The 27,264-nt window shown below is 44.2% G+C and overlaps 1 protein-coding gene across 11 annotated transcripts in view; it reads right to left on the minus strand.

The window, feature by feature from the left end:
• Positions 1-24,512, minus strand: part of SLC4A8 (solute carrier family 4 member 8) — an 80,652-nt gene extending 56,140 nt beyond the window's left edge. For 4 of the 11 annotated variants that reach the window (XM_086713347.1, XM_086713346.1, XM_086713340.1 and 1 more), the window contains exons 1-2: positions 9,119-9,259; positions 8,911-8,992 (exon numbers count right to left, since the gene is read on the minus strand). In XM_086713347.1, coding sequence (XP_086569473.1) covers positions 8,911-8,992; positions 9,119-9,169 — 133 coding nt within the window. In that variant the 5' untranslated portion in view covers positions 9,170-9,259. Of the gene's footprint in view, positions 1-8,910; positions 8,993-9,118; positions 9,261-24,308 lie in introns of those variants that run through there. The other 7 variants (XM_086713339.1, XM_086713345.1, XM_086713342.1 and 4 more) reach the window with 5 other exon arrangements.
• Positions 24,513-27,264: the final 2,752 nt, after the last annotated feature.

Genomic DNA, 27,264 nt, shown 5'->3' on the forward strand with positions numbered 1-27,264 from the left:
CTGTACCCCTGCCCTCCCTTGCTCATTTGCACTCCTCTGACTATGCTTCTCCATCCCTTCCACAATCCCCCAAAGGAAAAATCCCTAGGTTTTGGTCTTGGGCCCTTCCCTTTTTCTATTGGCATCTACTCTCACGATTTGAAAGTTTACTTCTTCAAACAACACCCAAATCTTTATCTATGGCAATTCAATACATCCCAAAGCAAACCCATGATCCTCCACTTCAAGTCAGGCTCATACCCATTTCTTCCATGTTTCTGTTCATGGCATCACCATTGTCTCCACTTTCCAGGCCTGAAACCTCAGAGCTATTCCCCATGCCCCTCAGTGTTACATCCTCCAGATTAGGGATGTCAAGGCTTTCTCTCCTCCCACTTTGACAACAGCAGGAGTCTCCTTCCTCCTCCCATATCGATTCATTCCTACAAATGAGTCTTCCTGAAGCACTGCTCTGATCACAGCTCACTTCTGTGCAGCCAGGACCCTCAGGCCCCAGTCTCCTTTCTAGTCGTTTCTTTACTAGGACAAATCGTGCATTCACTAGGAAAAGAAAGGGAAGGGGCTTCTAAAAGAACTGAGTGATCAGCTCAAGAGAGACTCAAGTGGAAATCCCACACACGGTCACCTCATTTAAAGATTCTGGAGGTTGGGGGTGCAGGTCTAGAGATGTACCCCTTCTGCATCCACCCCAGACACCCTGTCTCCTCTCCACAGCCTCAGATGCTTACACCTGCCACCATCTCACGTTCTTTACCTGAACCAACCTGCTATTCCACAAATGTGCCAATGCCTTCCAGACACGGACTTGGCTCACCTCCACAAGATTCACAGCAAACGCACCTTCCTTCCTTCCTGCTATTATTCCTGATCTCCCCAATCAGATGTGTTGTCTCCTCCTTCTAAATCCCCAGAGCCCTTGGCTAACATTCTCTCATGCACTTATTTTATGCCTTGAACTAGAATTAATACCGCCCACTATTCATCTGCAGGCTTCTCAAGGTCCCAGGTCAGACTTTCTTCCTCTTGGAATCCCTCACATAACAAAGCACAGTGTTTTACAGATGGCCATTGCCGCACAAATGTACAGAAAATGGAACATCTCTTAAGAGCCTCTCTCGGGAAGATAACTTCTCAGGAGTCCAAAATCTAACCTAAGAGGGCCTCTAATCTGAAAGGAGCCACAAAAGGAATGTGTCACCAAAGTGAATGTGTTTAGGGTAGAAGAAAGACTCACCAAAGCATGAGAGGATTGAGAAGGTCCAAGCCAACCTGAGAATGTAAACCTTAATCCAGGAAGACTTCCTGGATAGGGGAACTTTATGGAAAGAGTTACCAACTCTTCATCTTCTTTCCATAGCAATGGGGTTTCCTAAGACTGCGCTCAACTCTTTAGGGATTCCTCAGTAAGTGCTCTCCACTTCCAAGTGGAGTTAACATGCCTTTGAGTGCAGCTCTAACAGTCCTTTCTCTATGTCTCCCTCCTTTTCTTTAACCTCTCCTGCCTTCCAAATTCCAAAGCGATAAAGAAAAATAAAAAGAAACAGGATTATATATACATCTTCTCTATCCATTCATCTCTGGATGGACATTTGGATTGCTTCCATATCTTAGTTCTTGTAAATAATGCTATAATAAGCATAGGGGTGCATATATCTTTTTGAATTAGTGTTTGCATTTTCTTTGGGTAAATACCCAGTAGTGGAATTACCGGATCATACGGTAATCCTATTTTTAATTTTGGGGGGAAGAAACCTCCATACTGTTTTCCACAGTGGCTATACCAATTTACATACAAACGATGGAATATTCCTCAGTCATAAAAAAGAATGAAATCTTGCCATTTGCAACAACATGGATGGACCTAAAGGGTATATAATGCTAAGTGAAGTAAATCAGACAGAGCAAGGTAAACACCATATGATTTCACTCCTGGGCGGAATTTAAGAAACAGAACAAACGAACAAAGAAGAAAGAGACCAAACACACACTCTCTTAAATACAGAGAACAAACTAGTGTTTGCCAAAGGGGAGGTGGTGGTGCTGGTGAAGGAGATGATGGAGATTAAGGAGCACACCTATCATGATGAGCACTGAGTACTATACAGAACTGTTGAATCATTACATCGTGTACCTGAAACTAATGTAACATGGTATGTTAACTATACTTCAAGAAAAAAAGGAACAGTACTGGAGGGAAAGCTGACGAGAGATTTATTTGAATGCTGAGAGGCAGGAGGATAAAATATTCAGTATCCAGTGGAATCACACCTCCCATCCTCATCCTGTCTCAGGGCAATCCTGTGTTGACTCATGCACATCTCAGGACATTTCTGACAGGCAGATCTCCGAACATAGTGTAGTCACCTCATAACTTTATTGAGATAAAAATACAGAGCCAGAAGAAGTCGTCTGCTAAGATGTGGGATTCCAAACCTCTGACATTGTCAGTGAAAACTATAAAATGTGAAAATGACTAAGTTGAATGCCATCTCAATAAAATACCATCTGTTAACTAATAATGTTCCACTATAGTATGTTAATTAGTTCCCCGTAGTATACCGCTGAGACCGACCTGGGCTGGAGTCACATAACTGTTCCAGGTCCTGTTCCAAGGGCTGGGGATACAACAGCAAAAAGTACAAGGTCCCTGTCCTCAAGACACAGATTCTAGTTAGGGGAGACAGACACCATGAAAACAACATATTATTTCAAGTATTGATAATTATCCCAAGTAAAAACATGCTGAAGGATTTGGGGTAGAGGGTAGGATGAAGAAGAGAGATTGTAGCTAAGATGATCACAGGCGACATCTGAGTGATGAGGAGAGGCCATGAGAAGAGCAGTCCAGGGCAAGGCAAGATCAAGTGCATAGGCTCTACAGTGGGAATGTGCGAATTCCAAAGCCAAAGTAGGGCCAGTAGGGCCAGAGCAAGAGGAAAGAGGAAAGAAGAGGAGGAGGAAAAGGTCAGAGAGGCAGGCAGGGACAGATCATGAAGAACCCATGGGCAGTGAAAAGCATAGTTAGATCCCAGAGAACCACTTCAACCAGCCCCTAAAATAGTGACCTAGGGGGTTGCCTGGCTGGCTCCGTCAGTAGAGTGTGCAACTCTTAATCGCAGGGTCATGAGCTTCAGCCTCATGTTGGGTATTGAGAGTGCTTAAAAATAAAATCTTCAAAAAAAAATTTTTAACAAGAATAAAAAATAAAATAGTGACCTACGTGTTGTAAAACTGTGTCCAGGTCGAGCTTGGCTTGCGTGAAGAAAGGCCTCACCGAGGGGTGACTCTCAGTCCTTCAACAGAGGCATCCCAACCATTAGCTTCCTTTCCCAGTAATTCCCCCAGACGATTATTGGGCAGGCTAGGATCCCCACTTCTCCTTAAGCACATTCTAAATACTTCCACTGGGGGCTTTTGTTGGTATATTGCTAGTATTATGTAATTTTAAGTACATTCTAAATAGGAATTGAGGGGCAGTGGTTAGGTGTTAGAACCTGTTTTATCAGATCTCATTTTCTCGGCGAATTTGCTGTCATTATTAAAGTAAAACAAAGAGGTTGGATCAAATGACTTCTCATGTCCAGTCCAGGTTCTACGTCCAAACTAGGAAAGGCTCAGGCAAGGTCATTTTTGGAGAAGCCAAGATGGTTCACTTCTTCCCACTCTTCTTACTTGTTGCTGCAAAAAGGCACTCCAGCAGAGTCTCAGTAAATGTTGAGCGACTGATGCATGGTTTTGCTTGGTATCCAAAATTCCCACTGGGCAAGTCTAAGGATAGTGGGGAAGACACCCTTCAGATGCCTTTGGCGCCTTTATAGGAAGGTAAAGCTTAAATCTTAGGGAAGGAAGACTCTTCTTTCTCTAAGAATTTTTTTGGTCCGATCAGTTCTCACAAACACTAACCAACCACAGTGCCTACCTTTTGAAAATGCCAGAGACAGGCGGAAATGAAAACAAGCCCCAGCAGGGGTCAGAGCTAAGAAGGGCCAAGCGGCTGTCAGAAAATCAGGCCTCAGTTTCTAGGCTGAGGACTCTGAAACAGGGGCTTGGATTTTCTGGGTGAGATCAGCAGAGGTGAAGACAAACAAATGGACACTAGGAAATGAACACAGAGTCAATAAAATCTAGTCCATTTAACTGGACTCTGGCCGTCTGGTGACTTCACTAAACGAATCCTATGGTCAGTTCGCTGGCCATTCAACTGCTTTCCCATCCACAGTCTTCTTCCCGCTACCTACCTACCAACTCACCCAGACTCCACCTTCTAAATCTACTCTTTGGGGGCTACTTTTTTTTCTATGGTGGTTTAAATTTATTTTTGAGAGAGAGAGAGAGAGAGAGAGAGAGAGAGAGAGGCACACACACACACACACACACACACACACACACACACACACACAGAATCCGAAGCAGGCTCCAGGCTCTGAGCTGTCAGCACAGAGCCTGATGTGGGGCTCAAACCCACGAACCACGAGATCATGACCCGAGCCGAAGTCACATGCTCAACTGACTAAGCCACCCAGGTGCAAAGGGGGCTATCTGTACGCAAATACAAGTATTCGTTTGAAAGACTTATGGGAAAGGTGTGACGTTAGTGTGTTTATTTTTTATTTTTTATTTGTTTATTTTCCAGTTAGTTAACGTACAGTGTAGTCTTGGCTTCAAGAGTAATGCCCGTCGCCCACTTAACCCACCTCCCCTCCAACAAGCCCAAAATAAGTACACATACACGTACAGAGAGTAACCATCAGTGGACTGGTGCTGCATCGTGTGGAGCAGGACAGAAGTCACAGCTGTGACCTACCTTGCGGATGGAGACCAGGCCTACCAACACAGAGGGCATGTCATACACACTGTTTAGCCAGTGCCCACGCAGAACTCATTAGCACATACAGAAGACTGTTCCACCCCCTGGGCTAGAGGATGACTCAAAGTCAATAACCACAGGGGGGAATCTAACATGCGAAGCAGATGCAAGCCTTTTTTTTTTTTTTAATTTATAAATAGGATCAAAAGGCTCCTACCTCTGTTACAAACTTATTAGAGGACACTAAACCTGTTCTAGGATCCTTAAGTCTAGTAGTGAATCAGGAATAATGATCCGCCAGGAAAAATGGAAAAAGCCATTATTCCTGTAACTAAAGCAATGTTCCGTGTCCCTCTGGGGGCGGGACAGTCCACTGGAGCACATCATGGACGACTACTGCTCTTCATTGAGTTTATCTTTGGAAATCCGTTCCAATATTTGGTTTGGACTCTTCTTGTATATAAAAAGAATCAATGTCATGGTTTAATGTGCCTTCTCCTACTAATGGAATTAGCTTACGCCAAAAGACGCACACTTCCAAAGTCTGTAGCGACGTCCCAAGACTAAATCTCTGAAGTAATTCTGAAAAAGGGCGAGGGAATGATTTATGTGATGTGGAGCAGAAGGTAGAAAATTAAGGGGAAAGAAGACCCAGAGATTAATCTGCAGCCACAGAACCCTGTATCACGGCATACACATTGAGGTGGAACACAATTTACTTCTGTCTTCTATCAAAGTGGGACTGACTTTATTTCATGCCTTCGAGATGACAGCACTCAAGTGCAGCCCGAGTCCTAGGGCCTCCGTCACAGTCAGTCAGGGCAGAGCCTACAGCATGAGCAAGCCTATAGCAGACCCCGGCTCCCTCTCCCGAGCTGCTCGAGAGCCACATGAGGCCTGAGAAGTGGGCACCGTTTGTCCTCCATTTGCCAACAGTGTTTGATTTAAAAAGTGCTAACAGGGCACCTGGCTGGCTCAGTCGGCTGAGTGTCCAACTCTTGGTTTCAGCTCAGCTCATGGTCTCACAGTTCGTGAGTTCAGGCCCCGTGTCGGGCTCTGCACTGCGGAGCCTGCCTGGGATCCCCTCTCTCCCTCTCTCTCCCTGCACCTCCCCCGCATGCACGCACACTCTCTCTCTCAAAATAAAAACAAATAAACTTTTTTAAAAAGTGCTAAGATAAGATTCTAGTTTCCAAAAAGCTGTATGTATAAAGGACCATTTCCCAAGACACTATCCCTTCGAAATGACGTGATAGATAGCTTTCTTTTAGAGCAAAATGGTGAGTGCATAAGGAATAGATGATGTCGTCTGGAGAAGATGCTCCCACTGCCAATTACTCAGCTGACCTCTGTGAATGGAACCCGGTCCTCAGGATCCAAGAGGATTTACTCATGTTTATTATTCTACTCCCAGGCAGACAAGAGTGTTCATCAACGGTTACCTCCTTGCTGAGGGCAAAGGTCTGGTGAGCGCAGACAGCTGAACGGAGAACAACAGTGCTCTCGCGGTGCAGTGAGAAGGTAGAGAGGCAACAGGATTATCAGGGCTGAGGGAGGGGTGAGGCAACAAGAGAAATTCCCTGTGATGTTTATACCCTATAAAAATGTGTATGTGACGGAGCAAGACGTTGAGGCTGCGGGGCTCATGCTGAGTACTGTCCTTCCTTGCATTAATGCTGAGTGCTGGCCTCCCTCACAGGCCGTGTGCTGGAATAGAAAGGGCAGAATTCGGGGCGCCTGGGTGGCGCAGTCGGTTAAGCGTCCGACTTCAGCCAGGTCACGATCTCGCGGTCCGTGAGTTCGAGCCCCGCGTCGGGCTCTGGGCTGATGGCTCAGAGCCTGGAGCCTGTTTCCGATTCTGTGTCTCCCTCTCTCTCTGCCCCTCCCCCGTTCATGCTCTGTCTCTCTCTGTCCCAAAAATAAATAAACGTTGAAAAAAAAATTTAAAAAAAAAAAAAAAAAAGAAAGGGCAGAATTCCAGCCCAGTCTCACCCGCCATGAGGCTAAATGACCCTGAGCAGTTTCTCCACCTGTAAAATAGGGATGATACCTACCCACCGGGGCTGCCGTGAAGATGAAAAAGACAACGGGTACAAAGTGCCTCATCAAATGCCTAACACATGAGGGCCATTCAACACATGTCAGCCTCTCACCTCCACACCCTCCCCTTCTCCACTTTCTCCCGGTCGCTGAAACCCACATTGGCTCTTCTTCCGTCTGGTCAAAAATAACTTAGAAAACTTGACCTTGATATGTCCAACCTCCACTGACCTCCAGGAGCCACCCACCTAAGTTCTCATGGTAACAAACCCAGAGGCTGAGTCAGCCTCTACAGCTCTCACTCTCCCCATCCAGAGGACAAGTTTTCTCTGAGGATTACACAACTTTGATGAAAAAAAAAAAAAAAAAAAAGTCATGGGAACAAGCAGTACAGAGAGAACATTTTACATGCTGTTTCAGTCATTAGAAAGTTGCTGTATCATAGTCTTCCACATTGCAGGGGACGCTGCAGAGACTTAACGAAGGTTTTTGAGCCAAATGTGGGTTCTCATTAAAGCTATACTGGACACAAGCCTTTCTCTAATAAAACCGAACATCACCACTTATCAGGAAACCAGGTCCTATGGGAAAAAGAAAAAGGGAAGGGCACTACCGATGGTCATGTGGGGATCTAGGGGTGGGACAGGAAAAAAAAAGAGCCTTAATAAGGTAAAGTAGACAGAGCAGATCAATAAAAGCCCCTCTCCTTTCCCTTGCACTTGAGTTGGGTTTTTTTTTTTAAGTTTATTTATTTATTTTGAGTGAGAGAGAGAGAGAGAGAGAGAGAGAGAGTATGTGTGTGTTCTCGAGCCAGCGTGCATGTGAGCTGGGGAGGGGCAGTGAGAGAGGGAGAGAGAGAATCCCAAGCAGGCTCTATGCTGTCAGATGTGGGGCTCCATCTCATGAACTGTGAGATCGTGACCTGAGCCAAAATCAAGAGCCGTACGCTTAACTGCCTGAGCCACCCAGGCGCCCCTCAGCTGGGTTTTTTTGATGCCTGTTTATTTTCAGAGAGAGAGAGGGGAGGGGAGGGGCAGAGAGAGAGGCAGAGAGAGAATCCCAAGCAGACTCTGCATTGTCAGTACAAAGCCCGATGCAGGGCTCGAACCCGCAAACCATGAGATCATGAGCTGAGCCAAAACCAAGCGGGACACTTCCTTGGCTGAGCCACCCAGGCGTCCCCACTTGGGTTTTTTTAAATACAGTTCTGTGCTGTGAATTAGAGAATAGGGGTGTATGTCTTCTCTTGTCTTAGTTAGATAAAAACACCAGGCAGAAATGGGTATCATTAGAATGGGAAACATTGGAGATGGGGCAAAAACAGGGTTTTATAACCAAGCTGAATTTTTTAAGCTATCCGTATTTTATTTTCTTGTACAAACTGTGTACATGTTTACATTTATATTTGTGGGCAATTGCCAGGAATTGACAAGCTGACCCGAGTCCTTCACAGTCTCAAGAAGAGATCACTTGTTAATATTTCTATCGGACTTAACAGTGCTCAAAGCGCTGCCTCACATGTTATTAGAACCTACTAGTAAGGTATTAATATCCCTACTTTTAAAATGGAATTATAATTAACATACAGTTAATTATACAGTTAACATACAGGTGCACAACATGACGATTTAGCGATTCTGTGCATTACTCCGTGCTCATCATGGTAAGTGCAGTCACCATCTGTCACCAAACAACATTATTACAATATTTATTGTCAATTGTCACTTACAATATTATTGACTACATCCCCGTGCTTTTCATCTCCATGACTTATTTATTTTATAACTGGAAGTTTGTCCCCTTTATCTATTTCATCCATCCCCACTCCACCCACCTCCCCTCTGGCAACCACCAGTTTGTTCTCTGTATTAATATCCCTAGTTTTATTTAACAGATGAGGACATTGAGGCTAAGGGGAATTGAGTGATTTTCCCCCAAGGTCTGACAGGTAGTGAGAAAAGAGTCAGCGGGCTCAAACGCAGATCTCCTGATGGCAAAATTCTCCTCCCACACCAGGCTGCCTCTCATTTATTTTCCCCACCACAAAGAAGGGCAGTTCTTACCTTCCAACTCTTCTTTCTCATAGTGAATGTTAAGAATTGTACTGGTCCCACCCTGATCCACCACGGCTTCTTCATCTGGTCTCTGTTGAAATATAAATAAGTAGCCATAGTAATAAGCATACGTTCATTCAGACATCCACTTAAGTACCACATGTATGCCAGACCCTTTTTGCAACCCTTGGGGGAGAAAACACAATGGTTTACATACGTTTTTCATTTGAACCTCACAATAACTTTGAGATGCAAAAATGACAGCCATTCTCAGGGGTGCCTGGGCGGCTCAGTCCATTACGTAACCGACTTCGGCTCAGGTCATGATCTCACAGTTTGTGAGTTCGAGCCCCACGTCGGGCTCTGTGATGACAGCTCAGAGCCTGGAGCCTGCTTCAGATTCCGTGTCTCCCTCTCTCTGCCCCTCCTCCGCTCTTGCTGTCTCTCAAAAATAAATAAATGTTTAAAAAAAATTTTTTTTAATGACAGCCATTCTCTTTCTCATTTTGTAAATGAACAGCCAGAGACTTAGAGAGGATTAAGTAATTATTGCCCAAGGGCACAAATGTGGTAAAAGGCAGGGGTGGGATGAACTCTGGTCTTGTGACTGCAGATATCACGCCTTTTCTACCTCCCCACAAATGCAAGTGCATAGCATGTCTGCATTTTGCAAGCGGTGTCAACCACATGGTTTTTTTTTTTTTTTTTTTTTAAGTGTCGACTTATCTCCTTGATCTCTCTTCAGTATTTGAGCCTGTTGTCCTTGAAATTCTCCATCCTGCTCCTTTGATCAAGTCTCCCCTGTCTCATTCTAAGGCTCGTCTTCTTCCTCTAACCATAAATCCCAAGCAAGAGCGCTCTACCTTTGGTTTCCCTCACTTGAGTCTTCCAATTTCAACTACAGCCTGAGACTGTTGACTCAGTATTTGACAAACCATTGGGATGTTGACCACAAGACCCACGTTGTCTAAAACCAAACTGATCTTCTTTCCAAAACAAGCACCCTGTGCTCATTTACTTACACTTACCCACGGCAGGACTGTTTCTTAGTCCACATCTGAAATTTCAAATGCATTTATTTATCCGTTCCACGTGTATTAAGTGCCTATTATATGCCTTCAGGGAGATAGCTTCCTTTTCTTATCAGGTCCTCCTGTGCGATTGCTCTCAAATCTACTCTCATCTCTCATCTACTCTATGCCACACTCCTGTGCCCTTCAGTCATACTGGACGTGTTTTCAGTTCTGGAACCAGACTCGCTTTCTTCCTTGAGTGTTGCTCCCTCGGTCTAGAACTATCATCCTCTCCCTGCTAGCCCCACCTCCTACCACCAGCGGCCAATACTTACTCATCATCCCACAGATCTCAGCCTCAATGCACTTCCTTGGAAGGCTTCCCTCATCTGAACTAAGTGAGGTCCCCCCATTGATAAGCCCTCATTGCACACTGCGCTTCTCTGTAATGACATGTCTCTGCTCCTTGAGGGAGGAACCCTGTCTGCCTTCCTCACCACTGTTCCTCCAACACCCTACACAGACTTTTCACAGAGTAGGTGCTCAATAATTCTTTGTTAAAATCATGACTATAATGGCACCTACCTTATCAAGACCCTGAACTATTTTTTTAATTTTTATTTTATTTTATTTTATTTTTTTAATATATGAAATTTATTGCCAGATTGGTTTCCATACAACACCCAGTGCTCATCCCAAAAGGTGCCCTCCTCAATACCCATCACCCACCCTCCCCTTATTTTTTTTTTTAGTCTTAACTGATTTTCCTGTCAGTCTATTTCTCTGATCAAACCTGCAGCTCCAGCCAAGTTCACTGATCCCATGGGCACTCTGCATGTTCCCACTTTCACGCCTTTGCTCACATGTCCTGCATCTAACGTTCCCCCACCCGCCCCCCAACTCTCCATCAAATCCTTATCATCTTCCAGATCCTGCTCAAATTTCCAGCTTACTGTTCTAACACTTTTTCAAGCTATCATCTATGTCCTCAAACGAGGCAACTCTGAATATAAAGCAATCCATTTCCCCGATAAGATTCAAAAAAGTTCTTGAGGGCAACTTGAATAGACTAACTTCTAGGGAAGTAGATGAAAGTCAAATGTCTACATATATATGTATTTTTTTTGCTGCCCCCCACCCCGCCCCACCTGCGCCTCATAGGATTCTCTCTTTCCCTTTCTCTCAGCCTCTCACTCACTTGTATCCTCTCTCTCTCAAAAATAAATAAACTTAAAAAAAAAGAGAGTCTGGGTTTTTTGTTTATTCATTTGTTTCTTAAATTCCACATATGAGTGAGATTATATGGTATCCTTTTCTCTGACTGATGTATTTCACTCAGCACTATACTTCCTAGATCTATCCACGTTGTTGCAAACAGCAAGATTTCATTCTTTTTTATGACTAAGTAATATTCCAGTGTGTGTGTGTGTGTGTGTGTGTGTGTGTGTGTGTGTGTGTGTATGTGTATACACGATGTCTTCTTTATCCATTCATCTATCGATGGACACTTGGATTGCTTCCAATACTTATATAGTGTTTTACTTATGAATTTAGTTTATAGACATTTAAAATTTCATATTATTACTATCATGGAATAGTCTCCAAGATATAATATTAAGTTTAAAAAGCAACATAGAGAAAACTGTTTGCTGTTTGCTAACTTTTATCAGAGAAAGGTTGTTGGGATGGCTCAGTCTGTGGAGCATGAGATTCTTGATCTCAGCGTTGTGAGTTCAAACCCCAAATTGGGCATAGAGCTTACTTTAAAAAAATTATATATAAAAAAAGAAAGGGTGTTAGAACATAAGCATCTGCTTATACCTAAAAACCTATAAAGGAAGAATAAGTCATGAAAAAAATTTTAGGAAATAAATTCCTGTTGTTTATTTATTTATTTATTCTTTTCTTATTTTTTGAGAGAGAGAGAGAGCATGAGTGAGCAAGGGGCAGAGAGAGAGGGAGAGAGAGAGAATCCAATGAGGGGCAGAGAAAGGAAAAAGAGAGAGAATCCTGAAGTGGGGCACAAGCTCATCTGATGTGGGGCTTGAACTCACGAACCCATAAGTCCATAACCTGAGCTGAAGTTGGATGCATAACCAACTGAGCCACCCAGCTGCCCCACCATGAAAAAAATTTTTAAAGAGTTACCCATAGAGGAGTGAGGGAATAGGTTAGAGGAGAAAAGGACAGAAAATTAGACTTCTTTGAAAATACCTTATTTTGTAAATATCTTACATAATTTTATTTTATTTTTATAATATTTGCTTTTGGGGAGCGTGCACATGGGGGAGGGGCAGAGAGAGGGGGACAGAAGATCCCAAGCAGGCTCTGCACTGACAGGCTGACAGCAGCAAGCCAGATGCAGGGCTTGAACTCGCCAACCACGAGATCATGACCTGAGCCAAAGTCCGACACTCAACCGACTGAGCCACCCAGGTGCCCCAATATCTCACATAATTTTAAAACAACTAAAAATTTTAAAAGCAATTCCTAGAAATGAAAAATCAAATGAAAGCAAATGCCAAATTGATGGCATAACTATTCCAAGAGATATTATTCCAAGTAACTGTAAAATACAATAAGCTGCCTGAACATCCTCAGTGGTATATACCCTAAGACAAAAAGAGTTTAAGAATATCTTAAACTACCGTTTAGTTATCTGTTGGTGGGAGTGTTGGTGCTATCACTCTGAGGCTGTTGTGCATTGTGAGATAAACATATTCGTGATCATGTCAACTTGTTCTGTCACTCTCAATGTCATTGAGAACTGGCATTCTCAGCAGGGGTAAAAGGAAATACAGTCTTAGGACAGAAGTTAAGTAAAAACCATTCAGTCCTGATTTTGAATTGGATGGGTCAACAAGAATATAGAATACATTTTTATCTTTAAATGTTTTTAAATTTATAAATTTACATTTCCTAGCTCCATCCACTCAAAAGCCCTAGAAAAAATGATCAGCCAGTAGCAATGAGTATCCTTAGCACCCAGACTGTGGTCTCTTAAAATACCATTGTCGGGGCGCCTGGGTGGCGCAGTCGGTTAAGCGTCCGACTTCAGCCAGGTCACGATCTCGCGGTCCGTGAGTTCGAGCCCCGCGTCGGGCTCTGGGCTGATAGCTCAGAGCCTGGAGCCTGTTTCCGATTCTGTGTCTCCCAATCTCTCTGCCCCTCCCCTGTTCATGCTCTGTCTCTCTCTGTCCCAAAAATAAATAATAAACGTTGAAAAAAAAATTTTAAATACCATTGTCTACTAAAAGGCACTCACAGACCACTAGGGAGTCAACTTAAAGAGATCCCTTGCCTTTTAGGATAATTTGAGCATCAGTAAGAGTAGTAACTGCGACGGATTGAATAGATCAGATATGTTAAAATCTATGAGTTCACAATGTCACTTTAAAAATTAATTGGTGGGGCGCCCGGGTGGCTCAGTTGGTTGAGCGTCAGACTTTGGCTCAGGTCATGATCTCACAGTCCGTGGGTTCGAGCCCTGCATCAGGCTGTGTACTGACAGCTCAGAGCCTGGAGCCTGCTTCAGATTCTGTGTCTCCCTCTCTCTCTGACCGTTCCCCGCTCATGCTCTGTCTCTCTCTGTCTCAAAAATGGATAAACGTTAAAAAATACATAAAAAATAAAAATTAATTGTCACCATTGGAGAAGAATGCTAACAAACCAACCCATTATTTTCAAAACTGTTAAAAATGTATCCTAGCTTTCCTATATAAATTGTGCCATAGAGTAGTACCATAGAAGAGATGAGAGAAGTTTCCTATTATAGAAAAGAATAAACGAAAAAGGAATGTTAGAATTAGGACATCACCATTTCTCAATCCCTAATGGATTGCATTGATTTTCAACAGCCACTAACATCACAAGGAGAGACAACCAGATATTATATGCCTCCTAATGGGAGACTATATCACCACCCATTAGGTAATCTTAACAAATAAATTGTCCCTGAATCTGATCAAGCCTCTAAATCGAAATACCAATTTACTGAAAATACAGTGAAACAGAGTTCCACGGAAAAACACCAGCATGAGAATACAATCAGCAAAATTATAAAGCTATAGAACAAATCCTCTCTCTCCCTCCTCCTACCCCTTTTTTAAAACAAACAATTGCAAGAAGAGAAAGACAGAGACAGAGAAAGAAAGTAAACCAGTAGTTTAAAAGAGATTGGTTTAAAAACCAATCTCAATGTGCAGACTTTATTTGAATCCTGATTCAAACAAACAAATAATTTTTTAGCTATTTTTTAAATGATTTTTGTGAGACAATTGCCAATTTGAATATTGACGAGATCTTTTATGATAGTAAAGAAATTGCTATTTTTTCTTTAGGTGATACTATGCTTATTTTTTAAAGAATTTTTATCTTTTTTTTTTTTGTGGAAGTGTTAAATTGCTATATTGTACACCTGAAACTAACTGTACGGAAATTAAAATAATTTTAAAAATTTAATTGAAAAAATAACTCTTATCTTTGAGTGATACAGAAATATTTACTGAATACTAAATATTTCAATTGAAAATTTAATTGAAAAAATAACTCTTATCTTTGAGTGATACATAAATATTTACTAAATACTAAATATTTCAATAAAACTGAAAGATTACAGATATGTAAAATAATATATTAATTTAGAAATATTAATTTTTCACATTTTATAATTAGTTAAAATTATTAAAAAACCTTCTAATACATCTTTAACATCAATGTCTTCCCCACCACCATAGGCACTTTGAGTCAATTTTCCAAAGCTTGTCAGTTTCACTTCTATCTAAGCTCTAAAAACTCTCATGTAAAGATCTTTCTAAGGAATAACTTTTAGGTGGATAAACTTGCCTTTATTTTAGATTTGTCCTTTGTTTATCTAGCTTACCTTTTATTTATTTTTTTTTATTTTTTATTTTTTTAATATATGAAATTTATTGTCAAATTGGTTTCCATACAACACCCAGTGCTCATCCCAAAAGGTGCCCTCCTCAATACCCATCACCCACCCTCCCCTCCCTCCCACCCCCCATCAACCCTCAGTTTGTTCTCAGTTCTTAACAGTCTCTTATGTTTTGGCTCTCTCCCACTCTAACCTCTTTTTTTTTTTTTTTTCCTTCCCTTCCCCCATGGGTTTCTGTTAAGTTTCTTAGGATCCACATAAGAGTGAAACCATATGGTATCTGTCTTTCTCTGTATGGCTTATTTCACTTAGCATCACACTCTCCAGTTCCATCCACGTTGCTACAAAAGGCCATATTTCATTCTTTCTCATTGCCACGTAGTATTCCATTGTGTATATAAACCACAATTTCTTTATCCATTCATCAGTTGATGGACATTTAGGCTCTTTCCATAATTTGGCTATTGTTGAGAGTGCTGCTATAAACATTGGGGTACAAGTGCCCCTATGCATCAGCACTCCTGTATCCCTTGCATAGATTCCTAGCAGTGCTATTGCTGGGTCATAGGGTAGGTCTATTTTTAATTTTCTGAGGAACCTCCACACTGCTTTCCAGAGCGGCTACACCAATTTGCATTCCCACCAACAGTGCAAGAGGGTTCCCGTTTCTCCACATCCTCTCCAGCATCTATAGTCTCCTGATTTGTTCATTTTGGCCACTCTGACTGGCGTGAGGTGATATCTGAGTGTGGTTTTGATTTGTATTTCCCTGATAAGGAGCGACGTTGAACATCTTTTCATGTGCCTGTTGGCCTAGCTTACCTTTTAGATCATGGATTTCTTGATGGTGCCAGCCACAATTTGCCATCTTTATATTCTTAGAGCCCAATACAGTAGCTTACCACTGTAAGTAGTTTGCACGCTTGTAAGTTCCAGAAGTGGGGGTGCTGTCCCTATGTCCACCACTATGTACCTAGCAGCTAGTATAATGTCTGGTATGTGGTAAGTATCTAAAAATTGTGATGAGGGGCGCCTGGGTGGCTCAGTCGGTTGAGCGGCCAACTTCGGCTCAGGTCGTGATCTCGCAGTGCGTGAGTTCAAGCCCCGCGTCGGGCTCTGTGCTGACAGCTCGGAGCCTGGAGCCTGTTTCAGATTCTGTGTCTCCCTCTCTCTGACCCTCCCCCGTTCATGCTCTGTCTCTCTCTGTCTCAAAAATAAATAAACGTTAAAAAAATATATAAATAAATAAAATTAAAATTGTGATGAATAAATACTAGTTTTCTGAACTCTTTATCTATCATATGATCATATATTTTCTCATAAAACTTCATATATATGAATAATTTTTCGTATTGGCTTCCCCGCAGGTTTGTAATATCCAAAGGACAGGGACCAATTGGTAACAATGCTTAGCACTATCCACAGATACCTGGCATTACATAGAACACAGCAGGAATCTAGAGGAAGGAGGGGAGGGTGGCATAATTGATTTTATGACTCTAAGAACTATAAAAGCAAAATATGGAGAGCAAGGTCAATCACCTGAAATATTCAGGTTGAAAAATCGACTTGTTTCCGTAATTTAGATTGGTTAACCACAGCCTACATTCACTGAATAATTGTTCATCCACTTTCTTTGTCTTGCCAAAGAAAACAGAGCCACTGTCAAACACCATTAGCCAAAGCATTTGAAATGTCAGGCTTGAATGTGAATGTGTGGACCTCATTTGGATCCTGGTTCAAGTAAACCAACTATTTAAAAAACTAAAAGGCACTCCTAAATTAATTTTTTTTATCTTTTATTTTTTAACGTTTATTTATTTTTGAGAGACAGAGAGAGACAGAGATAGAGTGTCGGGGGGTGGGGGGGAGGGACAGAGAGAGAGGGAGACACAGAATCTAAAACAGGCTCCAGGCTCTGAGCTGTCAGCACAGAGCCCAACACAGGGCTCGAACCCACGAACCGCAAGATCATGCCTGAGCCGAAGTCAGATGCTTAACTGACCGAGCCACCCAGGCACCCCTGGCACTCATAAATTTAAACAACTACACGGACATTTGATTGTATTAAGGAGTTAACTGTTAATTAAAAAAAATAATAACAATATTGTGACATGGTAGTGATATCATAAAAAGAAAGTCCTTAATCTTTAGTGATACATACTAAAGGTTTTTTTTAAGCGTATTTATTTTGAGAGAGAGAGAGCAAACATGGGAGGGGCAGAGAGAGAGAGGGAGAGAGAGAATCCCAAGCAGGCTCCATGCTGTCAGCACAGAGCCTGTTGCAGGGCTCTATCCCATGAACCATGAGATCATGACCTGAGTCGAAACCAAGAGTCAGACACTTACCCGACTGAGCCACCCACGCGCCCCATACTGAAGTTTTTACTGATGAAATAATATGATGTCTGGGATTTGGAGAGTGTGTGGGGACATAATGAAACAACATAGGTGTGTGTTCATTGCTGAAGCCAGGTCATGGGTACATAGCAAGTCACTTTTACAACTCTTTCTACTTCGTTGTCTGCTTGAAATGTTCCATAAATTTCAAGTACTGTGTATACAAAGTTTGTTTAAAATCATAAAAAAAAAGTAAAGAATATCAAGTCTCATTGGTCTGTGCTTGTTACAGATTCCTCCCCAGTTGGCTATTATGTCCTCTGATACCACCATTATTTATGGCAGAGAGGATTTCTTATCCATAGATTTCCAGGGTTCCCATGAATGAACTTCAGAGGATTATGTGTGAGTGTACATTTTTCTTAAGAGGGTCCATAACATTCACCAGATTCTCAGGGAAGCTTGTGACTCAGAAAAGATTAAAATCATGAGAACCACGTTATATAAGTGTGGGAGAAAAAGGAAAGAAGGGAGGAGGGAAAGGAGAGTGAACTAGAGAAAAGGCAATGTTTCTAAGTCTCCTCTTTTCTGTCCTTCCTCCTAGCTCACTGACAATGACCCACTATGTAAATGTGAATTGATTTGGGTGCCTACCTCAAGGACTAGATAAGATAAAAAGAACTAAGGGGGTTAAATACACATTAAAACATTGAAATTTCAAGGCACATCTTGTTATGAGCCTTGAAAAATGAATGAACTATACCTGAGTAGCAGACCAGATTCTTACTTACAGTTAATGGACAAATTAAAAGGCAGGGTCAGGGCTGAGTCTTACATAATGGCTCCAGCTCCTGGAAGCAGCCTCGGAGGCTGCAGGGGAGGGGGAAGGTGGCAGGCAGTGGAGTCCATTTGGAGCCCTCTCTCTGACTCGTGCCCCCTGCAGCGCCACTCCGGACCTGTGGGGTGGTGGACCTGCCCAACTCAACTGCCCCTCCATGCCTGCAGTCAGTCTCCGACTTTTCACTTCCAGAGACCCCTGTCATCTTTTTTCCTAAAGATCCGATGTTTTCAGACATGGTGTATGACATCCTTCCACCCCTCCACCCTCCCATCCTTACCCCCAACAAAAAAGAGTCAAGCAGTTATTGAGTTCTGACACATTTAACCATTTTTAAAACAGCAAATACAGAAGTGACTTCCAGGGTTTCTGATCAGCAAATTGAGTTGACACAGTGAGTATCAGGAACAAATATTTATTGAGCACTTCCTATACGCCTAGCATTGTGCCTTACATATGTATATTACCCCGCTTAATCCTCACAACAGTCTTAAAATCAAGGCTAAGTAAGATCACACAAGAGGGAAGTGGGATAGGAGGAACTCAAACTCAAGCCTCTCTGTATTCTTACAATTAACATTACACGCTATCATTGCCAAAAGCAAAGAACCCAGTCATTTCAGAGAGCTCAAGTCACCCAATCATGCATTCATGTCCACAGTTCAAGATCTACATTATTGCCATCTTAAACCCATAGTGTGCCAGAACCTTGTACTTCAAACTTGTACTTTGCCCTTTTACTGACCAGACTTCCAAGAGTTCTCCATCTCATTTCCTTTCTCTTTAGCCAGCAAAGTCTCTGAATTCTGGTCCCTTAGACACCCTGTCAGTGAATCTGGCCCACAGATGCCCATGAATTTGACTTCCTCGCTGAATTCAGACTGCTATAGCGAGGGGGAAAAAAAAGGTTCCGCAAGGACTCGTGCAGCTGTTCCGGACCTCCTCTCAGTGGCCATGAGATCCTAAATACCCATGAGCTTCCTATTCTGACTCTTCAGCAACCTGCTAGGGCCTCAAATTTCAAAGTAGCTATGGTTTCTAAGTGATTCTTTTATTGAGCCCCACCTAGAGTAACTCCTGTTCTGTATTAAGATTGCTAGTTAGTACATTGTGGTAGGCAGAATAATGGCCCCCCAGTTAAGGTTACTGACGGAAGTAATGTTGCTAATCAGATGAACTTAAAATAAAGAGATTATCCTGGATTATCTGGTGGGCTCTATGCAATCACAAGAATCCCTAAAGAGCTGGGGGGGCGGGGGGAGCGGCAGCAGAAGACTTGAGTCAGAGAAAGAGATGTGATACCAAAAGTAGGGTTTGAGACACCCTATGCTGGCGGCTTGGAGTGGAGGAAAGGAACTAGAAGCCAAGGAAACAAGGTAGCCTTTAAAAGCTGAAGAAATCAAGGAAACAGATTCCTCTTCAGAGCCTCCAGAAAGAAGCACAGCCTTGCCAACATTTCGATTTTAGCCCAGTGAGAGCTGCATTGGACTTGTGAAGTAGAGAACTGAAAGATAATCAATTTGTGTTGTTTTAAGCCACTAAATTTGTGGTAATTTGCTATGGCAGCAATAGAAACTAATACACACATTAGGGTTCCCTAACTACCAAGACCAGAGTAAACTTATTACTTACTACCTTACAGGGAACAACCAACCTCCCCATTATCTAAGATTTGTTGCCGTAACCTGGCAGCAGATCTAGAATAAACACGGTTGCTTTCTGTGTCCTAATGATTACTAACTACTACCGCAGTCTTGACTGAGAGCCCCGGCTACCCTGCCAAGGCAAACTATGAGCTAAGGCAATTATCCACAAATTTTGAAGGAAGTAAATTTGCAGCCTGCATTGTCCCCCAGACTACCTCAGTTCTCTGTTTGTCAGGACCGCCCACCCCTCCCCTACCGAAGCTCCCCAGCAGAGCTGGGAAAGCCAGGTACAGAGAATGTTCGGTTTTCCCCACTCACTCCTAGGAAAGGAACACCTCCCGTCTGTCGGGAGGGGGCGGGGCCATACGGATTTGTACACTGCAATGTAGTGCGAGGCGAAACCGCTATGGCTGATGTTTTTATTCAACAACAATCAGCAGGTGTTGACTGGGCTCCGACACGTGCCAGTCATTGGGCGCTAGCATTCGGCCTCTGTCACGAACTCTTGGCTTAGAGGAGTTTTTTCAGGTCTACCATAAGGTACGGAATGTGACTGTCTTCTCATCGGCCACCCTTCCCAATCATCACCCATCTCCCAGGGCTCACTATGCTGAAGATTTCTGCAAAGCTTTCCATTCTGAGCAGGCCTGATTCACATAAAAACCTTGGTGAATACCCAAACTCACTTGCTCCCCCCTCTGTCACTTACACCGTCCCTGAACCTCCCTGCAGTTCCCAGAACCACTTGGCTGGAGTGCTGATGGTTCCAACCACTCCGGCCTTCTCCTCCAGTACTCCTTTCTGCGCAGTTCTGAAAGTGCTGATCAGGAGGACTCAGAAGATACAAGATGTCCTCAGTTCCAGTCCAAACTAGGGGCTCTCCCTAGAGCTTTCTGCTCTTTTTTTTTTTTTTTTAACGTTTATTTATTATTGAGAGACAGACAGATATAGAGCATGAGCATGGGAGGCACAGAGAGAGGAGGAGACACAGAATCTGAAGCAGGCTCCGGGCTCCGAGCTGTCAGCACAGAGCCCGACGCGGGGCTCGAACTCACAAACTGTGAGACCATGACCTGAGCTGAAGTCAGACGCTCAACTGACTGAGCCACTCAGGCGCCCCTGCCCTTCTTCCTCCCTTACTACCTAACCCCTTTAAGAGTTCACTGACTCCTAAAATTTCGATAACCACCTCCAGAGATCCCATCAAAATTCAGAAAGGCAGGCCTTCATTAACTCATCCTAAATTACAGCCTCCTAGCTGGCCTCCCTCAGTGCAGTCTCTTCCCACTCCAATGTAACCTTTGTATACCTTGCCACATAAATCTTCCCAAACAGTTATTAAGTGCTCGCTGCAAGCCAGGCATTGGTGTAGGTGTCAAAGACCAAGCTACAGTAATGCAGAGTGATTAAAGGCACATACTTTGGAGACAGTAATGGCCCTTGGTGGGTGCTGTGAGCAGAGAAGACTGAGTGATGAATTCTGAGAGTGATAAAGAGCCAGACCCTGAAAGCTAAATGGGATATTCTAGGTGAAGAGGAGGGGAAGGATTTCCCAGCCGGAACACCTGAGTAAAGGCACAGCCGCACACAAGGGACAGCTTTTGTGTAAGCAAGCATGGGCACCTGATGTTCCGTGCTAACCCCAAGACCGCAAGCTCCTGAAGGAGAAGCACGTTGACTTTGGATACAGGAAAGGCATTCATTCACTCATGCAACTGAGCGCCTATCTTATACCAGGAACTGTGCTATATGGCAAGATTTTCCGCCTAGTCCTTGCCCCCGTCAAGCTTCTCTCCAAAAAAGAAAATATAGAGATCAAACAAGAACACGTCAGACAAGTCATAAGTGCTACTAAGAACATAAAACAGGATCATATGAAAGACAGTGACTGTGGGGGTCAGGGAAAGCCGCTCTGAGGAGGTAATATTTGAATTAAGTCCCATAAAACCCTGGATAGAATCATGTCCTAGGCAGAGAAAACAAGAGCAAAAGTCCTAAAGTATGAAGGAGCTTGCCATATTGAAGAAACAGAAAGAAAGCCAGCGCAGGGGTGCATGGTGAGAGAATGGGGGAGAGGCAGTCAGAAAGGGTGGACAAGTCCCTGAGCACATTAAAGTTTGGTAGGCCATGATAAGGAGATTGGATTTTACTCTAAAATGCACTGGGGAGCCACTGAAGGGTTTCAAGATGGGATCAGGCATGGTTTGTGTTTTTGAAAGCTCTCTCTGGCTGCCATGTGGAAAGTGGACTATAGAAGGGCAAGAGAGAAAGCAGAGGGAAGTGTAGGAGGCTAGTGCAATAGTCCAAACCAGAAAAAACAGCCTAGACTTGTGATATTTAGATGTGATGCCTAGAATCTCTTTACAGCAAGTTGCACAATCCCTCTCTTTGCAAGGTCCATTCCGCCCACCCCACCCCCCACAGGCTAGTTGGCACATAGGAGGCTTCATTGGCAATTTTCAATCGGTTGACTTTTTGTCCCCCAAATCACCCCTACTTCTTTTCCCCCTATATCTCAAGTATCCATTTGCCCATCACCTGACCCAGCCTTCATGAGGTCCTACTGTTCCTACCCTATTCCTTTTTGTCTCCTCACCCCACTGATCATGAAAGTTACATGAACTAGATGTAAAGGAGATAATTATTTTCTGTGCGACCCCAGAAGCACTCAGGAATTATCAATTTCACAAAGCACTAACAGAAGCTTATGGGTTATTATGATCTCGACAATACGACTGGTACACATTCTGCATGTTAAGCACACTGTCTCCTCACACTCTTTCCAGCCTATTCTATTCTCCCCACTGCAGCCAGAGAAATCTTTCAACAGGAAAATCTGATCATGATTTCATTGGCACTTGCTCTCTCACCCCTCCCCACTCACTCTATGCACTTGCTCGAGCGTTCTTTCTCTCTCTCGCTCTCGCTCTCGCTTTCTCCTTCCCCTCCCTGCTTAAACCCCTTCAGTGGCTTCCCCTCGCTGCTTAAATAAATACCAACTTTCTCAGGATGGGCTATAATGGCTCTGTGTTTTGACCCCAGAGTATATCCCACACCATTCCCCTCATTGCTCTGTGGCTCCAGCCACGCTGACCTTCTTTCAGGCCCTCTAACTAGATGTGTTCCCTTTCTGCTATTCTCTTTGTCTCCAAGGTCCTTTGATCTCCCTCTTCCCTCAGTTGATACTTATTCTTTAGATCTCTAATTTTCTTCCTTAGCAAAATCTTCTCTCGTCTGAGACCAAGGCTGGAAACACTGAGAGACTGCCTCTCTGTCTTTGAAAACACTTATCACAGTTCATAATAATACACTTGTGTGGTTATTTGATTTAAACATGGTTATTTCTCTCCACCCTCCAAGACAGGAAGCTCCAAGGGGACAAGAACATTGCATAGTTTTGCTCATCACTGTATCTCCACCACATAGATTGAGTACGCTTTTAGGCCTTAGGGGGATCAGATATGGAAAGATTTTCCAAAATCTTAGATGTGGTTCCTTTTTTGATGGAGCAAGCAAAGAGGGAATCAGGGATCGTCTAGAGGCAAACTAGTACCAGGAAGAAGAGGAGAGTCCATGCCTGATGCCTAACTCAGAATGTTTCCCCTGCCTTCTTACAGAAACCATCCCTGACATCAACATGGCACTTGTTTCCAAGACTTACCATCCTTCCTAAGAAGGCCCATCCATCATCGCCAAGCCCCCCACTTCAGACTTGCCCCCCCCCCACAATCTCTCTTTCCAGAGCAGTAACAACCACCTGACAGTACAGGAAAGGGGGGAGTGAGAATTCAGTGACCTACCACTCTCTTACTGGTTGTCACACAATAGACATTTGACAAATAGCACCTCATTCAGTCCTCAAAACGACACTGTGAAAGCAAAGCAGGTATTCTCATTCGCATTTTACTAGATGGAGATACTGAGGTTCAAGGAGGCAAGTGACTTACTCAAGGTCACAAAGCCAGCGCAAGGCAGATGTAGGATTTGAGCCTGCAGTCTCTGACACCTAGCCCGATGATTTTCCTTACATTTGCCACCCCAACAGTTGAGCTGTGGCTTACTTAAGCCTGGTTTCCTCATTCCCTTAAATAAACACCTGTTCCTGACCTCTCAACACTTCCCCAGCCCATTCCCCCTTCCCTTGCCAGAAGTTGTCAGCTGTCTGCCCAATGGGATGGCGAGACTCATAAAGCTGGCCACACTAACGGGGTCTGGCCCCAGCCTCCAGCCTTTCCAGCTCTTTCTCTGAGCCGCTGAGGAACCAGAAGTCTCCAGAAACAACACAAAGAGGAGACCTGCCCCACCGGAGCGAGGTCCCTGGCCACCCTTTCTCCCACGTTCCAACAGGACACCGCCAGGCCAGAAGCCAGCCTCTCTCCCAAGAGGGAGTACCCGAGGAGAACAGAGGTCACCGCCCGCCGCCGTCAGGGTTCCTCTGCCGGCCTCGCAAGGGATGCGGCAGTGATCCGCCGGCTCCCAGGTTCGGCCCAAGGTCACCCTCTCGCAGCCCCGGCCCGATCCCCAAACGCCCGGAGCGCCCCCTGGTGTCCCGGGCCGGCCTCCCCTCGCCCTCAGGGAGTGGCCTGCGGAGCCCCGCTCGGGGGCAGAGGCAGGAGGGTGGGCAGAGGATGAGGAGGCTGAGCCCCGGGGAGGGGCGGGAGGCGGGGCCCTACCTGATAGCTGAGGACGCCGTCCGGCTCGTTACTCCCGGCCGGCATGGCGGAACCCAGCTAGCTCTCGCCCGCGGGCTCCAGGCCGAGCGTCAGCAGCCCGCGCGCTCCGCTCGGCTCTGAGCCGATCGCCCGAGCGGCGACCCCTACCCCGGAGCCAACGGTCAACCATCAACCGCCGCCGCCTCCATTGCCACCGGCCCGCGAGGCCTCGCCGCAGCCAATCAGCGTGCGGCCTGTGCGGCCAATCAGCGCGCGGAGCACGGGAGGACGCTGTCCGGCGGTACCCTGGGCTACCGCGAGGAGGAGGAGGAGGAGGAGGAGGGAGGGAGCCCGGGGAGGCTACAGCTCCCGGCCCGGTTGCCTTGGAAACCGCCTCCCTCCCTTCAGGGGCCTCTGGGCTTAAAGGTCCTTCCAACCGCTTGCTAGAAATCGAAAATCTCATGCTTCTGTTTGCGGCTGCACCTGACCCTTGAAAACGGAGAAAGTTTCTGTCTAATTCTGATGTTATTCCTTAGGTAAGGGTTCTTAAATTCTGGGGAAGCATCCCTTGGAATTGAAGAAGGAAGTAACTGACGATGAGGGGAAAGGCCCTTCTCAAATTACTTGTCAATCTCTGAACTAGTGGCCAGATAGACGAAAGAGCATTAAAGAGAAGCGGGCAGGCAGTGATCCGACCCCCCTCCACAGACTCCGTACGACCTAGGTCTTCTCCGTGGGTCTTAGGTTGGCAAGGAAAAAAGCACAGAGTTGAGCTCAGGCTGATGGTTGAAATAATTCCACAAAAACGCTTCCAACTTTTCCGAGAAATGATGTAAGACAAATTATGATTTAACAACAGAACTACTGATCTAAGGCAAGGTTAGAAAACCGTAAGTAATGCATTCAATTTGATTTGGGCTTGAAAGAAAAGAGGCTGGCTATAATCCGACCAACCCTCTGTCGGGTTGGAAAGAGGAGGAAAGGAGTCTCTGCTTTACACGCACTATAACATCAGACTGTAGGTGAATCCATATTATCAGAGAGGAGGAAAAAAGGTTGCAAATAATCCTTAGCCCCGAAAGAAACTCCATCTGGAGAACATGGGTCCACGTTAAAGTTTCAACCCCTGCATACCACACCTTGCATTGGCCCTAAAATTTGAAACGAGGTTGTGCTTCAGTGTCCCTGGGGCAGAACCATATTTCTGATCTCCTGTATAAGCCCCTGGTCCTGTTTCTGAGCCTTAGCATTCATTGCCACAGTCTCTATCTCTTCACTAATCCTGTCTTGAATTTGGAATTCACCCCCCTCCCCGCCCATTTTTGCCCATCAAAATCTTAAGCATCCTTCAAAGTCAATCTCAAAGGCCACCTCTTCCAAGAAACCTTTCTTTATCCCACTCTCTCCAACACTTCTTAGAGATGTCATCTCTCCCTTCTGTGAATCCTCATAGCATTCCATACATTTCTTCTATCAGTTACCATGCTGTGGTTAGTTAAGTACTTTATTTTCTAATTTATTTTTGAGAGACAGAGACAGAGTGTGAGTGAGGGAGGGGCACAGAGAGAGGGGAGACACAGAATCTGAAGCCGGCTCCAGGCTCTGAGCTGTCCGTACAGAGCCTGTTGCGGGGCTCGAACCCACCAACCGTGAGATCATGACCTGAGCTGAAGTTGGACGCTTAACCGACTGAGCCACCCAGGTGCTCCCAGTTAAGTACTTTAGTATATGTTGACTTTAACTTACAATAATATTGTAAGTATTTTGAAGATAGTAATTATTTTTATGTCCTTCTATACTCCACGGAGTCTCAAAGAAGGCTAGACATACAGAAAGTAGTTAACAAATATACGTGCTTTTAATTCAATTGAAAATATTTTGAATGCCTGCTATTTACAAGCCCAAATGGCACCAAAGATGCAGACAAATTTAAAATATAATACTATCTCCAAAAGACTTACAATCTGATCAGGGAAACAGAAGACATGTGAACATAACGACAAGATAAGACATAAAATAAGAGTGATAGGAGTGAGGCGCCTGGGTGGTTCAGTCAGTTCAGCAACTGACTTCAGCTCAGGTCATGATCTCAAAGTTTGTGAGATCGGGCTCCGTGCTGGCAGCTGGGAGCCTGGAGCCTGTTTCGGATTCTGTGTCTCCCTCTCTCTCTGCCCCTCCCCTGCTCACGCTCTGTCTCTCTCTGTCTCTCAAAAATAAATAAATGTTAAAAAATTTTTCACAAAAATAAGAGTGATAGGAGTAATGTCGACAACAAAGGTAATAAACAGTCAGAAAAGAAAATGATCGGGGCGCCTGGGTGGCTCAGTCGGTTAAGCGTCCGACTTCGGCTCAGGTCATGATCCCGTGGTCCGTGAGTTCAAGCCCCGCGTCAGGCTCTGTGCTGACTGCTCAGAGCTTGGAGCCTGTTTCAGATTCTGTGTTTCCCTCTTTCCCTGACCCTCCCCCGTTCATGCTCTGTCTCAAAAATAAATAAGCGTTAAAAAAAAATTTTTTTTTAAATAAAAAAGAAAAGAAAATGATCTTTATGACTTGGGACACTTCAGGAACATGACACAGAGGACATGGGTTACAGCTAAATCTGCAAATAATTGAGCCAAGGTAAGGAGAGCAAGCATCTTAGCTACTGGGCAAAGGCTTAATAACAGAAATGTACGTGGCCCATTCAGAGTAGCCATGATTTGAGCCAAAGCAAAAAGTTACAGAGAAGAGTAGTAGTGAAATACCAATTGTGGTTAAAAAATAAATAAATAATAATGATAATAAATAAAACCTAGGGCCAAATTATGGAGAACTAGCTAATTAATTCAGACTTTATTTTTCTCATATGATAGCAACTAAGACACTGCTAAAGGTTTTGGAACGTGCTTCCGTGTACCAGGCCCCAGGCTTTGTGGTATACATGCATCGTGTTATGTAATAGTTACAATATCTCCATTATTTCTCCGTTTCACTGTTA

The sequence above is a fragment of the Puma concolor genome, chromosome B4 (assembly GCF_028749965.1).
Source record: "Puma concolor isolate L17-30 chromosome B4, mPumCon1.1.hap2, whole genome shotgun sequence".
NCBI lineage: Eukaryota > Metazoa > Chordata > Mammalia > Carnivora > Felidae > Puma > Puma concolor.